The following is a 14,505-nucleotide window of genomic DNA, read 5'->3' on the forward strand; positions in this document are numbered from 1 at the left end:
TAAAGATTTTAGCAGCTGTGGTTATTATTAGAATTGGCAAGATTGGTTCACTTTCCTGTGTTTGATGCTTTAATCAGTTGCTTAAAATGTTATTTGTCTGAGACTTATCTGTTTCACCAGCACAGCAGCGATTAGCTTATTGATTTAATTTAATTAAATCGTCGAGCAAAGAGGTGACAGTGGTAGACAAATTTATTTATTAGCTAGATGGTGTTAATTTAGATATGACTTAAATATTTCTTAACCCTTTGAGTACTGTAAAGTTATACCTGCATCATCATTTTCACTTCAAATGTCTAGAGCCAGTTAAAAAGACTTCAGTGTGCCTGAGTTAACATGAATCTCTCAAAATTCTAATTTACTCAGTGTGTTCTTATAAACGCTACTCAGGGTGTGAAATTTTTTTTTTTCTGATGGCCACTTGGCTCCTAAATTTTTTCAAAGTGGTAGCTGATTCAAAAAAAGTTGGTTGCCATTTTTAAAGACAAACAAAACCTCTTTTGAATGCTGTCAGCATTCTAGGTAGACCCCTCTGAAATTAAGTTAGGAAAAAGATCTTTAACATGCTACAAATTGGATAGGTAAGATGATATACAACGTTCAAGCTCACCTAAATACAAGATGGTGTCTAGTCATCGCCTTAGATGCCTGTGCTGCGTTTTGAAAACAAACTTAACAAGGAAGTTTGCTGTGGCTTTACCTTTGCAAATCTTTTTAATTCACTATATCTCTAAGTAAGGCTATGATGAAGCATTCTAGTTGTCAATTTGGTGACTAATTTTCAGGATTTGGTCGGCAAAGTGAAAAACTTAGTCGCACTGGCGCCTGTATTAGGCGCAATTTCACGCCCTGCCACTGAAAAGAGAAAATCTTGACTCAGGGACTATGTCTTGAAAGCATTCAAGAAGTTAGTTCTGTTACAAGTAGTGTATAGCAGCTACGAGGAAGAACTGCCAATCAAATGCCAGGAACAAAAGGAATTTAACAGACTGTTTTTGATTATAGGTATTCCTCCTGATCAGCAACGGCTTATTTTTGCTGGCAAGCAATTAGAAGATGGAAGAACTCTTTCTGACTACAACATCCAGAAAGGTATAATTAGCATGCTTGACCTGTATGACAGTAAAAGTAAATCCTGAATCATGGCCGTAATGATCCACCATTAGATCTCGCTGAGAACCTTTTTTGGCTTATTGCCATTTTGATTTTTTCCATCAACAGAATCCACTCTCCATCTTGTGTTGAGGCTGCGTGGTGGGGTTATTGAACCCAGTTTGCGCCTTTTGGCGCAGAAATATAACTGTGATAAAATGATCTGCAGGAAGTATGTTTTCTTTTTATTATTTAATAACCAACTTTGTGTTTCATCATTGCTTCAAGCAAAGTGCAACTTCCATGGTGTGGTATATTTCTCATTTTTCTCCGTTATTGATCAATGTGAGATCACAGACAACACAATTTAAAATTTAAATGTTGTTGTATGAACTGTATGGCTGTGTGCTTGCGTTTATCCACAAACATGAACAAAAATCTTGTGTGAGGGCTGTGTCTGGCCACTTAAAGTGAAAGATGGGAGCTAAGAGATGAAAGGATGAAGAAGAGTGACCACTATTTGATAAATTGCTTTTAGACTTATTGGATCAGATGGGAAAATTTCATGGGCTTATTTTGATACTCATGGCCTCAAGCCAAATATTTCCATGTCTGGCCCACCCATTCAGTCAATAAATATTTCTCTTTAAGATTTGGATTGTGGATAAGGAACTCCTACTAAATGTTATTATATCTGGATACAAGTTTGAAGTTGAACATTCCTTTCTTTTCAGGTGCTATGCCCGTCTGCATCCTCGAGCAGTCAACTGCCGCAAGAAGAAATGTGGTCACAGCAATAACCTTAGACCAAAGAAGAAGCTTAAGGGCTAACTCATTGGCTTTATTATGTCAACTGTTGAACTTTGATTTCATCTGTGCTGTGGAAGTATTCTTGGCAATAAATAACTTACAAACTATTGTCATTGTATTATTCAATCAGATCCCAGAGGAATCTCTCTAGGAGCCCAATAACTATTGTCTTAGAAATCTGGGGTTCCCAACCCTTGAATGCATAACCACTTTATTACTCCCAAGATCTCAGCACAGTCTACTCTACATTCTGATATTTTAGCTCTGAGAATTTGGTGTAAAAGCAACAATATCATCATTTCCCTTTTCCTTTACTCTCATTACCTGTCTTGTTAATAGTGTATTGTAATTGTATGGATAAGTAAGTTCTTTGTCTCTTCCAGATGTGGATGGTCATTGTTTTGATGACATCTTGTGGTAATATTTCATTTGTAGTGGAATCTTAGTTTGATGGACACAGTGCACTTAAAAAAAGATTGTAATATTAATTCTGGCAGTATGCCTAAGGCTGGTCTAGTGATATGTTTGAGCAGAAAAGGTAATCTTTGTGTACTTGCATGCTTCCATGAAGGTGTAGCTTTGCCTCAAGAAACGTTAAGGCAATAGTAATAGCTAATGTTCAGGAAACGTTTGTCAAGGAGGAAGTGGTGTGATGGGTTGCATTCTTTAGATGGCTCAGTTTCCAAGCCTGTCACACATCCAGTCTTTGTTCCCCCTTTGAGGAGGCCCTTCAGCTGGAGTGCTCTTTCCTGAACAAAACAGGGCTTAAACACCGAGCCTGATTTGCCTATTTCCTTCCTGTTCTAGAATATTTACATATTCATTCTGAGTCTTTCATACACCCACTTATTCTTAAGACACAAAAAGATTTTCAAATTTACAAAGTCTTCCTAACACAACATTTTATTTTTAACTTAAAAGAGAGGCATAAACTTTGCAACACAACTACTCTTAAAATAGAGTGGGTTCCTGCGAAATATATTGGTATCTTTATAGCATTTAAATAGTTCTCCTAATATAGGCATTTACATTATCATGTGGTATATCTGTTCTATAACTGATTTGAAGTTTTCATTTACATAGCAATATATGCTAAAATATTCTTTATATTTCTATCATTTTACCAAGTGAGGTTCATTGACAAGGGAATTTACCTATAGAGATGCATGCAATTTTCAAAACTGATGAGCTAACACTTGCAAAAATCACAAGGAAATTTTTCTTTCCCTAGCTACTAGAAAAATGAACCAATACTTTCCTTCCAACTCATTTTTATTGTATTTGGCACTTGGAAATATTGATGTTTGAATAGGCTGGCTCATAGAGACAAAATGGATCTTGGTAATGTGAAACATTTCATACCAAATCACTGATCAGAAATATTCCAGTAAAGCCCTCTGATATATAGAGGGGTTAGGAAGGTAGTTATGTGTATGTCAGTGAAAATTGAAGATAAAGATTATTGGCTGCTTAAATTCACTCAACTAAGCCCACCATTCAGTAGTCAATTCTGTCACTGAATTCAAGGCTTTCAACCATCACTGTAATTTTCTTCTGAGTGTCACCTTCCAAGTAAAAAATTGTCGCAGACCAAATTGGCTCTGGACAGATTAGCAATGATTATGTAATTCCCTACACTTCTCAGAACAACTATGTATTTTATGTAAATCTTTGTATCACATCTTTGAGTTTGTCTCTGCAGGTTTTCAATAATACACATTTCGTTATGATGAGTTTTGATCTCCTCAAGGTGACTATTTTGAACTGTGGTTTTTGGAATTATTTTTAATATCTTTTGCTTGGAGGTTTGATTCAGGAAGATCAAAGCTAACAAGATATAGTCATAATTGATTTATTTCAAAAAGAAAAAAACATTTTTCTATGGCAACAAAGTATTTGTCTTAAAGTGCTGCTTAACACAAGGAAAAATTTTCAGGAAGGAGAATAAATAAGAAATCAGTTTCTAAATTCAATTCTATGATAAAAAAAGAGAATTATTGACCCAAAAAAATTACTTCCCCCAAAAAATGTTTATTTAATTACCATATTCTAGACTAATACCCTTATGTTTACTTATTTGTCGCTCTTTTTTAAGTCCAGAAATTTGGATAATTCTAAAAATGTAATAATCTTTACAAGCTTGATTGTTTCCAAGCTTTTTTTCCTTGTGTTGCTTTATTTACAGGTCTGAATTCTGTTCACTTTTACAAATACTTTGGCAGTAAAAAACTGCCATTACCTGACCAGGCTTGTCTTTTTACATTCAATTTGCAAAATCATTCAATGATTCATCCTTAAACCCTGAATTGTTGCACTGGTAATTATAAACTTGACAATTAACTTTTCCCATAGGGAATTGTAAATAGGACTTAAAATTATAGAGTATCACATTTACGTTAACACCCCAACAAAGCTTTAACAAAGACACAACAAGCCACAGGCTGACAACAAAGTTTCCCTTTATAGCTCTACAACCTGAATGGAAATGACAAAGAAGTGACATGAAAAAAAAACAAAACAAAAAAAAAACAAATTATTCCCCAATTTGGAAATAAAGGAATATTCATTTTTCCATTAATTGCTGATTACCACTCTCTTTTCTGAACACATAACATGTACCAAATAAGTTTTGAAAAAGGACTTTTAATCTTGTTAGGACCACCAGAAAAATTCTGACAGCAATTTTTTCTCCTGACCAAAAAGTTAGCGAGTAACTGAAAGCTTTATTTACCCTTCAACTCCCAAAGTTAATAGATATATAACTTCTCTTTACTACATCTATACATTATCCAGCAAATATGTGGTGAGAATTGAAAAACACATCAGCAAGGTGTTTGATAAAACAGTGAATTCTCTTCACTTATCCAGAAGGAAATATATGGTGGGATTCCAACTTAAGTTTTGGGAGTTTAAGGGTTGATGAGAGTTGATTGATTATGACTTGAGAAAACTGGGTAATTACTGCTTCATAAGCTAAACAATTACTGTCATTCCCTACTATGATTAACCTACCACCAGGTATGACTGATCAAGTCATTAATTAATCATGGAATGAATAAATTAAAAAAATCAACCTGTATTTGTAAATTGATGTTGTGTTGCCAACAATCTATAACCAGGTAATAGTTACAAGTTCAGATGCACCACAACCAAACAAGAGTTCAAGAAGATTTGATTTTGGGAAATATTTTTAAAACCCTTTTACAGCTTAGCCAACTTGAGGAACAAGCTTGGTCAGTTTATAACCTGGCAAAAAGATTATACAAAATAATCTCTTTGAGAAAAAACATGTAAGCAATTCACAGAGGGGGAAAAATGGACAATCCAGAGTGTGTAACACAAGCCAATCTCACCTGCTTCAAGAGCCAGTCAAAGCAAAAGACTAACATGACCTTGCCTGCTTTCTTAGTCAGCCAAGTAACAAGTCACTTTACATTTGTCCCTATTGGTGCTGTCTACTGTCTCATATATATTGCTGATTGCATTTTCTAACCTAACTTGTTGAGCTGTTGTATTATGGAAGAATATCATTGGAAAGCAACCGATCAAAATTAGAAGTCCATAAAAAATAATGAAAAGGTTATCATGTTAAATGTCACAATTTTTTTCAATAGATAAACTGGGGTCAATTTAAATTGACTGATCAAGATTTTCACTGATTTGTCAGGCTGGGTTATAAAGAATTTCAAATGAGGGAAACTGCATAGATGTCAAAAAATTTCCTCTGTGGGAGTTAATTCTTGTGGTGCACATTTCAAAGGTTTAGATTAATTACCTTAAAAACTTTAGTTACTTGAAAAACTAAACAACTAAAAACTTAAAATTAAAACCTGAAAAACTAAAAAATAAAAAACTACTTGATAGTTCATTATGTGGCTATGGTATCAAAATTCAACAAAACTCTCCTTTCTTTAGCAACTCTACAAGGGGAAAAACTCAACCTTAATTCCAACTTTCTCAGCATATTACATTACTATTCAACTGTAAACAAAAGTTCATAGCTTTCTTGTCCCTTGAGAGAACTCACGGAGAATCTTCCTTGCCAAAGCAAAGTTGTTATCAGCTACAATAAGGGCTCTAGTGATCTCCTCACGACTGTAGCCCTGTGCCTGCAGAATTGTAAAATCCTCTTCATAAAACTGCATAGCATCAAGGTTTGGATCTTCATCTGGCAATCTGGATCGTGTTGGTCTGTGTTCTCCCTTCCCCTCTAACTTATTTGGATCCAAACCCTGGGAACCATATGTTGGATTGCTGAAATTTTTTGCTTCTGCTCCAGCCCAGCTGTTTCGTGTAAGCAGGGCTGGGCGTAAAGTTCTATCATGGTGACTGTTTGAAGTGGGATTTCCGTTGGTCTCAAAGTCATTGGTTTGACCAGGATGTCTGCCATGGTCTCGACGAACATTTGAATAAGTGGGATCCTCAAGCACATCATCAGTGGATCTTGCCTTGGTGAACACCCTTGAAGGTAGAGTATTTTTGTCGCTATGAGCATGGGTTTTACGTGGCATCCCAGAATTATAGCTTTGTGAACGTGTTGGTGGCAATGCTACAACCAAAGGGCCTTTTACAAAATCATCATCAAACGGGGCATTTTTTGATTTACCATTCGATTCAAATGGGTCTTCAGCAAAAGGATTTGCAACTGATTGAAGGTCAGTGGTATTGTCCCTTAAACCATTCTCTTTGTTAGATTTCTCACCCCGTGAACGTTCTCTTTCAGCTATTATGGGCAGAGGAAAATCATATGAAGTTGCCTCTTCATTTGCACAAATTTCAGCCATTGTGGCTTCTCCTGGTTTGCTTCTTTCCCTGTTAGTAGACTCAGCTGCATCAGGATGAGGGTAAGTTAGCTGAGCATAATTTGTTTTATTCTGGTTTTGACCAAATGAGTCATGTGTGACATTTGCAGCAGCTATGTCTGCATATCCCAATGTATCCCTTCTGTTGCTTTCATGCTTAGATGTCTTAGTTCCTGGTTTATTCTCTTTATTTTCCACATTGGTCCCTCTGTGTTTATACCTCCTCTCTGGTACTGCAGGAGGACTGTCCTCATCTAAGGTTGATGGTGGCGGTGGTGGTGGTACCTTTCTTAACAGTGAAGGAGAGTTATGTGGTGAGCCACATGGAGAAACATGAGGAGAGTTGTGGGGTGACACATTAGGAGATGCACGTGGCGAGTTCCTTGGAGAGTTCCATGGAGAACTTAAAGGTGATGACCTTGAAGATGTCCCAGGAGAAGCAAATGGTGACACATGGGTGACTACGAGGGTTGGAGAGGTAGGTGATTGTGAGTTGAACTGGAGGTTTCGCCGCTGGGGCAAGGGCGGAGGGGCATCTTCAGATGACCGAGACTGCTCAGTGTTCTCCTGCTGTAAATGGGGATATCTTCCTTGTTGAGTACCATGAGGTCTAGAATCAATTGTGGAAACCCACTGACTAGGATCCTGAGGAAAGAAAAAAAATTACCACTCAGGGTTAGCTTTTGAAATAGATTCAGTAGGTAAGTAGACAGACAAAAAGGTAAATGAATAGAGGGGGTAAATTTCTAAAAAAACTGTGGTGCTGTATCAGTGGAAGAGTATAACAGGTAATTTAGTATTAACAACTGAGTTGAAAATGTAAATTAGCCACCATAAAGAGTTTAATGGCTGACATTTTGGGCATTAGCCCTTTGTCAGAGTGATAAAGAGTCACACAGAAAAGTAGTCAAGTAGGCAAAGAGGATCTCTCAAGTGGTAAGGGAGAACAGGAGGGTAAAAGTGACAATCTCTTTTGCAATAATTAAACCGTGTAAAGAGGCGAAGGAGGCGAGCGTGGCCTAGTGGTTAGGGCGCTGGACTTGCAAGCCGGAGGCCCTGGGTTCAGATCCTCCTTCCTGCCACTAGATGGATTTGTCTTCGGTGGCCCCGAACTTAACTCCTGCACGCTTTGTAAATAGCCAACTGGTTTGCCTCCTGCCAGTTGGGATTCTTATCATGTTATGTTAATTTGCTCTTTCATATTTGTTTGTAACGCGCATTTGAACATATTCACATGGAATTTGCGCGATATAAATGTTTATAATTTAATTTAATTTAATTTGAGTTATTTGCATCTAATTTCTCCCAACTGTATCACCCCTTGAAACAAACATCAAGGTCATGAGAATAAAAAGAAATGATCAAAAACTCAAGAAACTCTCAATTTTTAGGCAAATTTTCCTAACACATACCATAGAAAATGTATTTAGCAATTTAGGGAAAACTTGTGTACTGATGTTAGGGTGCACAGGGTTAATTATGCATTTTATAAATCTCAAACCTCCATGATTTCATCGTCTTCCCCATCCAAGTGATTCTCTTGGTTCTCTGCTGCTCTTACTGCCATTGTCTCCTCCTCAAGATGTGGTACAAATGGATCCACAACAATGGCCTGCATATCTTTGATTTCAGAACGGCAAAATGGACACCCTTCCCCCCCAGTTTCTTGCCACTGGTCTAAGCACATGTGACACATCAAATGACCACAGGGCTCCAAGCGTACATCTTTATTATTCTCTGCACAGATCTTGCAAAGCTGAAAGGTGGATCCCATCTCACAGTACAACTCATATTGCTCTTCAGTGACAGTGATGTGCTCATCAGGAGGGGTGATGAGATGATGGCTAACATCAGGGTTGTCTGAATTTCCATCAGGGTAAAGGTAGCTAAGGAAAATACAAAAAACAGAAAAGTTAAGTTTGAAATGTTAACTCTTTAACTGTTACTTTAATTTCTACACAATCTTTGTGATCAAAATCTCAAAGAAATATATTGCTATTGGAAATAGATTTTACCAAAAGGACGTAAAGACAGCAGAGTGGCAATAATTCTTAATAAAGAAACCACAACTTTTAGTTTGCAAGACATGTTTCGACATTCTTATGTCATCTTCAGTTGTAAATGCGATTTTAACGGTTGTACATTTGAATTTATATGAAATTACGTTACAAATTACGTATTGTTTACGTACGATTTGAATAATTCAAATCGTACGTAAACAATACGTAATTTGTAACGTAATTTCATATAAATTCAAATGTACAACCGTTAAAATCGCATTTACAACTGAAGATGACATAAGAATGTCGAAACATGTCTTGCAAACTAAAAGTTGTGGTTTCTTTATTAAGAAATAGATTTTAATAGAAAAGGGATTTCCTTGTGTTGATGATTAGACTTGAAAATTAGGAATTTCCAACATCATAAAGAACTTATGACTGCCAAAAGATACTGAAGAGCTAGCAATTGTTTAGAATTGAAATGATCAAATCATACCCAAAATGCTAGGAAAAAATTTGTGCTGATAGAAGATTAAAATTGATTGCAAATGAGAGACTTGAAAAATATCAGGTCTGGATTTTTTTTTGAAAGGTTGAAGTTTAAACATCTTAAGTTCTTCTAGGTGAGAATTCAGGAGCACTTACTAGCCCTCTCTAGCTCCATCAATAAGTGCCTGACAGAGTGACTTGTTCTGAGGAATGGTTTGAAGAATCGTATGCTCAGGTGTAACATATCCTATGGCCCACTGACCCAGTCTTGTACAACTTAACCTGAAAATGTAACTGTAGAAAAAGAAATCACAAGTCAAATTACAGGCTGGAACAACAACAACAGAAAAAAGATGCAAGTGGTAAATGAATCAGTTGCACAATACAGCTCTATACCAACTTTTAAATTGTTTTCTTTGGTGGATATTTGCCCAAAGATACCATCCATTCCCTATAAAATGAAGACCCTTGAGTGTCCTCTTATCCAGCCTTATCAGTGTGCAAATTAATTTCTTATTCTGTAACAAAACTTTCCCTTTATTTATTGACTCCCAGGTAAAAACTTTCTTCAGGTATAGAATGGTCTAGTTTTCAGTCAAATGACGTAATTAACCCATTCACTTACCAGTTTAAACATTGTAATACCCATTGATACACTAAGACTGTTTTCTTTAAGTTTTCATCAATGATGCTTTTGGTGGCAAAAATTCAAAGTTTCAATAGACTGCTTTGATACAATATTAACCCTTGACTGGAATAAAACAAACCTTCCAGGTTTATCCATGTGTTTACACAATCTTGCCTTCACTTCATCATAAGTCATAAAAGCACAGTAACCAGGGTGTGTCACGGCAAGGAGATTCCAGTTCTGAAGCAGATGCGACCATGGCTGAAACAATCTTGTAAAGACATCGTATTCAAATATGGAGATGTGGTCATTACATGTCAGATCTATTGTTGACTTCAAGGCCATTGCTTCCAAACCTGAGCTGATATGGTGTACTGTTTGGAGAGTTTGACGAAATTGCTTCCATGAAACCGTTGTTTTCCTGAAGAGAATGAAGAGTAATAAAATCCATTACCTTTCACAAAAAATTCACTAAAAATCTTGGTCTGCTCTCGTAGTTGGAGATTGTAGCTGTCATACCCCTCATCAGCACTTGGATGTTAAGGTTACTCTCAACAATATTCCATTATGTTTTTTTGCACAAAAAAATTTGCCTCTCCTTAGGGAATATCTTAGTTAAAAGCCTCACACACTTAGTCTGTGTTGAGTGATATTTTGCAGTCTGTTTTGATGTTCCTGGTGGTGATAGCAAGTTATTCAGTTGAGTACACTAGGTACATTTTGGTGTCAAAATATAAACGCTTGTCTAGTGAAGTAGAATCAAGAAAAAGGCGTATTCACAGATAGATTACCACTCAAGCTCAATTTCAAAATATCATCAATGATGCTTATTTGTTCACCTCATTGAACATAAATTCTATTGAATTATGCATCAAGACTAAACCATAAAGACAATGTGAGAACAGCTTGTTGGCCATGAAAAAACACAACAAAATTTTACATTTAGTTAGACATTTCATTGTCACATTACTTCCCGGAAGAGCTTTTTAAATTCTTAATATAGGAATGCATGTCTAGTAATTCTTGGAGGGTAACACAACATTTCAGGATAACTAGCTGTGAGATAACCGGTAATCAAAAACATGTTTTTCATTCCCATGTCAGGGCAGAACATAAACTCCAAAACACACACTTAGTGTTATCTACTTTTTAAAGCCTATATACATATGATCTACTCAAGACTTAAAAGCTATATTTCCCAAAAATCATATGCAGGTTATCTATTGATCCATTGACCTCAAAATCACTTTTAAGATCTGACAGTCACTTCTCAAAACCTAATTGTTACGTGCATATGTTCTAATTTTCTTTAAAAAGAAAATTGTTGTTTCTCTTTCTACATCATAGTAGAGGCTTTTCCTGTGAAACCACAGAATCATACAGGCTATATCTGGGTACATTACCTTTCAAAGGCCATAATAACTATGAATTAACAAATTCTGAGCCACATCACGTATTGCAACTTAAGACTTATTGAAATTCATAAACAGTTGGTCCGGGTTTTTTCTTGCAACATACAGCTTTCCTTCAGCAAAGGAGAAAATAAAATTTCCTTGATCTCTTTTCAATTAGAGAAGGAAATAAAATATAAACACCACTTACAATTTCATTCGCTTCGCTACTTAAATGTTCAGCTATTTGTTCTCAATCAGAGCCGAGAGAAAATTTGAGTACGAGAACTAAAAACGCACCGGGTAGAGTACAGCAAATTAAGTTTAGGAATAATATTCTGAGGTCTATGATAGCAGTGATGCATAACCAAACAAATAGATTGGATATTTTTCAAGTAACATAGACAAGATGATACGATATTTAAAAGTTTCAGCTCGTCTGAAATGCATCTAACATCACAATTTAAGTCAGATCTTTACGTGTTTCACCATGAATATATGACGAAAATTATGATGGTTTTCTTTGTATTTGTAAACACAGTTTCCAATGGACAATTAAGTTCTAAATTTACTTGGAAAGGGAAAAAAATTAAGGATGTTTTGGGTTTCTTGTATAGCCTTCTTGGAAAGCTCAAAGGACGCCATCGAAAGGAAAACGCGGTCTTTTCGTGATTTTAGAGTGAGGAATTAAAGGTGAAATAATGCAAGATCTTTAAATTAAAAGTCGGGGGAAGCACGCAATTAATTAATAAACGTCAAGAAGTTATTTTTTCCCTTGTGATATGTTATAAAATTTGAAGACACATTTTGGAAACGAAGCAAATAGTGGCCTGGCCACCCGCGCGAAGGGAGATTAACAAAAGCGAAGAGCAAGATTTTGAAAACGAGCTGTCATGGTTGTGTATGTAGCGACCATTGATCACTTTCGTTTATCAAAACAATACATGAAGCCCAAGAAAATTAACTTAACATCAGACTTACCCAATCCCAAAATTCTTTCTCCAGAATTCGGCTGCATCGTATTTTGTGATCCTGAAGCCGTCTCCTATATAAGTTCCTTGCGGAAATATTGCCTTCACCTCGGCCAGCATGTGACTGAAAACTAAACTCAGCTTGGTCAAGCTGCGTCGATACGTGGAGTTTTCGTCGTACATTTTTTCTTTTCCATCTTTGAAAAGCTTGATGGCCAGCTTCGATTGCTTGATGAGGTTTTCTATGTAAATCCTAAAATACTCACAGTCGTTCAAAATGTGCATCCTATCCTCGTATTTCGAGATAATCAACTTCAAATGTTGGTAGGTATCGGGCAAAATATCTAAGATGTAAGGGGGGCTATTCTTCAACGACAGCCGTTGGTTTTGACAATGTTTCACCACTTTGTCCATCAGTTTCCACGTCTTCTCGATAGTTTTTCTGTCGATCTGCAAACGTGGAGTCACAGCATGAGTGAGGGCATCTTGTATTCGACTAAAAAACCGTGTTCCACGACTAGGAGGAGCAGCCATTTTGAGCCAGTTGCTCGACAATTTCCGTGTTCGACGATGTCTTTGGTCACGTGACGCCATCATACAGCCAATCATGACGGGTGATAGTTTTGTAAGTGTGATAATTTTCCTAATCTAACGTTTATTTCAAATATTTATCTTACTACTGCTCTTCCAGATGCTCTTCACTAGGTCGTAAACATAAAATTAGTCATACGGTCAAGCTTCCACCCCTATCCACTGTCGCTGATTTCAATAATCAATTCCTACGCAAATTGATGGAATAATCTAGGAAAGCTGATCCTCTGTGACCGTGTCTGATTCCAGCCGGATACAGCAAACTTCTAAATATATACGCCTTCTTTCTTTGCGTGATGACGTAGCCGTCTGTACAGCTGCGTGCTTCCTTTCAAAAGTGAAACAGTTCCAGGATACTGGATTCTGTTTCCTGATTACCTATCAAACGAAAAAATAATTACCTCTCGGTTAAAAATCCTGCAAAATGTTATCACCTATGTGTAATATCAATCAAGCGATATAAACACTTGAAGTTCCTGACCTGTAAGTTTCACTCTCTTCAGAAAGAATTTTTTAGAAAAATTAGAGGAATAAATTTCCTGTCGGCGTGTCTTTCTATCAACAACTGAGGTCGTCCAAGCCTGCGACACCGGCCTGGACCTCCATCTTCAGGGCGGTAAAAAGTCCCCCGGGCGGGCGATCTGAATAATGTGATCGTCATGAAACAAATCAGTCTTACTTCGAAAGCGAAGATATACCCCATCACTTACCCTCTAATTCATAAACATATCGGCCCAACTTACCTGTACTGAATTCGGATTTCAAATGTCTGATCGGATAAATGGATCGTTTTGAAATTCTTTACAATCCTGAATACAGCGTTGTTTTACCGGTTTGCAGAATGATCAACTCTCTCTCACGGCTTCCTAGTCAACTCTAATACTTTAAGTGTGCTTAAGGCACCAACGAAAGGAAACAGAGATTGCCATACAATCTAAATTCTCAAGGTTATCGAGGGAGTGTCGGATGCAATTATTTTCACACGTACTTTCTCGAATATGGGTAATGCAGTCAACACCATTATGGGCGGGCGTGATTGCCGGTAAGCTGATCGCTTCGGACACTCCTCGCGCGACCGATCGCGCAGCCCACGCAAAACGACACTTCACTCCCAGATGATCGATACCGCGAATCGGTAACACTGCTTTAAAAAGCTGTTTGAGGATATTGACAGCGTAAATTGTTATTTAAGTACCTGTGGTTATCCTAAACGCCAAGAAGCACTCTCTCTAACTGGTTACCCCGTTTCATGGTCACCTTTCGGTCATGGAGGCTTGAAAAACTTTTTCGGCTTGCCTATGTTGTTTATCTTGAGACTTCCTAGTGCGTTTTACCGCTATCGTTCTCATATATATTCGAGATAAAGTTTATGCCTATTTTTGGAAATGCGGCGAGGAATTATCTATGGACAAATAAGCCTCAACATGATATTGCTAACACCACTTATTTATCTCGCAAAAGCAGGTCTAAATTCTTGGCAACGAATCTAAAGTCGGATCAAAAATGAAAGTAATCTTAGCGACTATAAAAATTTCCCTGCTTCATTGCCCCGTGTTCCCATGTCGCTGAAAGGTCACAACACTAATCACGTTCTAGAAAAATCACCGCAGCCGTTTTTAAGAGCCTTCAATGTAGATTATAGATTGTTATAAAAAAAAATGGTCAGTTGTTTTTTATCGTGGTTAAGTAGATAAATAAAAAATATAATAGTTTGTCTCTAATGTAAAGCAA

At 36.9% G+C, this 14,505-nt stretch overlaps 2 protein-coding genes across 5 annotated transcripts in view; one reads left to right on the forward strand and one right to left on the reverse strand.

Annotated features, from left to right (window-relative positions):
• LOC113686101 (ubiquitin-ribosomal protein eL40 fusion protein) overlaps positions 1–2,009 on the forward strand; it is a 2,626-nt gene extending 617 nt beyond the window's left edge. The window contains exons 2-4 of the mRNA XM_027203704.2: positions 1,006–1,092; positions 1,222–1,324; positions 1,827–2,009. Of these exons, the coding sequence (XP_027059505.1) occupies positions 1,006–1,092; positions 1,222–1,324; positions 1,827–1,923 (287 nt within the window). The 3' untranslated portion in view covers positions 1,924–2,009. The remainder of the gene's footprint in view (positions 1–1,005; positions 1,093–1,221; positions 1,325–1,826) is intronic.
• Positions 2,010–2,778: 769 nt separating this feature from the next.
• On the reverse strand, positions 2,779–14,285 carry LOC113686100 (uncharacterized). 4 transcript variants are annotated; one of them, XM_089208432.1, is made up of 7 exons: positions 13,970–14,258; positions 13,256–13,415; positions 12,194–13,152; positions 9,961–10,242; positions 9,350–9,487; positions 8,206–8,590; positions 2,779–7,349 (listed from the first exon to the last, which is right to left on the reverse strand). In XM_089208432.1, the coding sequence occupies exons 3-7, from the start codon at positions 12,790–12,792 to the stop codon at positions 5,898–5,900; spliced, it is 2,856 nt and encodes a 951-aa protein (XP_089064558.1). In that variant the 5' UTR covers positions 12,793–13,152; positions 13,256–13,415; positions 13,970–14,258; the 3' UTR covers positions 2,779–5,897. The 4 variants fall into 4 exon arrangements, with proteins under 4 accessions (XP_089064558.1, XP_089064556.1, XP_089064557.1 ...); XM_089208430.1 differs by lacking the exon at positions 13,970–14,258 and adding an exon at positions 13,518–13,783; XM_089208431.1 differs by lacking the exon at positions 13,256–13,415 and having other exon boundaries at positions 13,970–14,285.
• Between the last annotated feature and the right edge of the window lie 220 nt (positions 14,286–14,505).

This window comes from Pocillopora damicornis, chromosome 6, assembly GCF_964200805.1.
Source record: "Pocillopora damicornis chromosome 6, jaPocDami1.2, whole genome shotgun sequence".
Classification (NCBI taxonomy): domain Eukaryota; kingdom Metazoa; phylum Cnidaria; class Anthozoa; order Scleractinia; family Pocilloporidae; genus Pocillopora; species Pocillopora damicornis.

What these genes read in the sequence shown, in the direction of transcription:
- LOC113686100 (XM_089208431.1), bottom strand. Translation starts at nt 12,792, where the DNA reads ATGATTGGCTGTATGATGGCGTCACGTGACCAAAGACATCGTCGAACA. An exon ending in GATGGAGCTAGAGAGGGCTA is followed by an intron (nt 8,591 to 9,349) that starts GTAAGTGCTCCT and finishes TATTTTCCTTAG; the next exon opens with CTACCTTTACCCTGATGGAA. An exon ending in AAGACGATGAAATCATGGAG is followed by an intron (nt 7,350 to 8,205) that starts GTTTGAGATTTA and finishes TTCTTTCCTCAG; the next exon opens with GATCCTAGTCAGTGGGTTTC.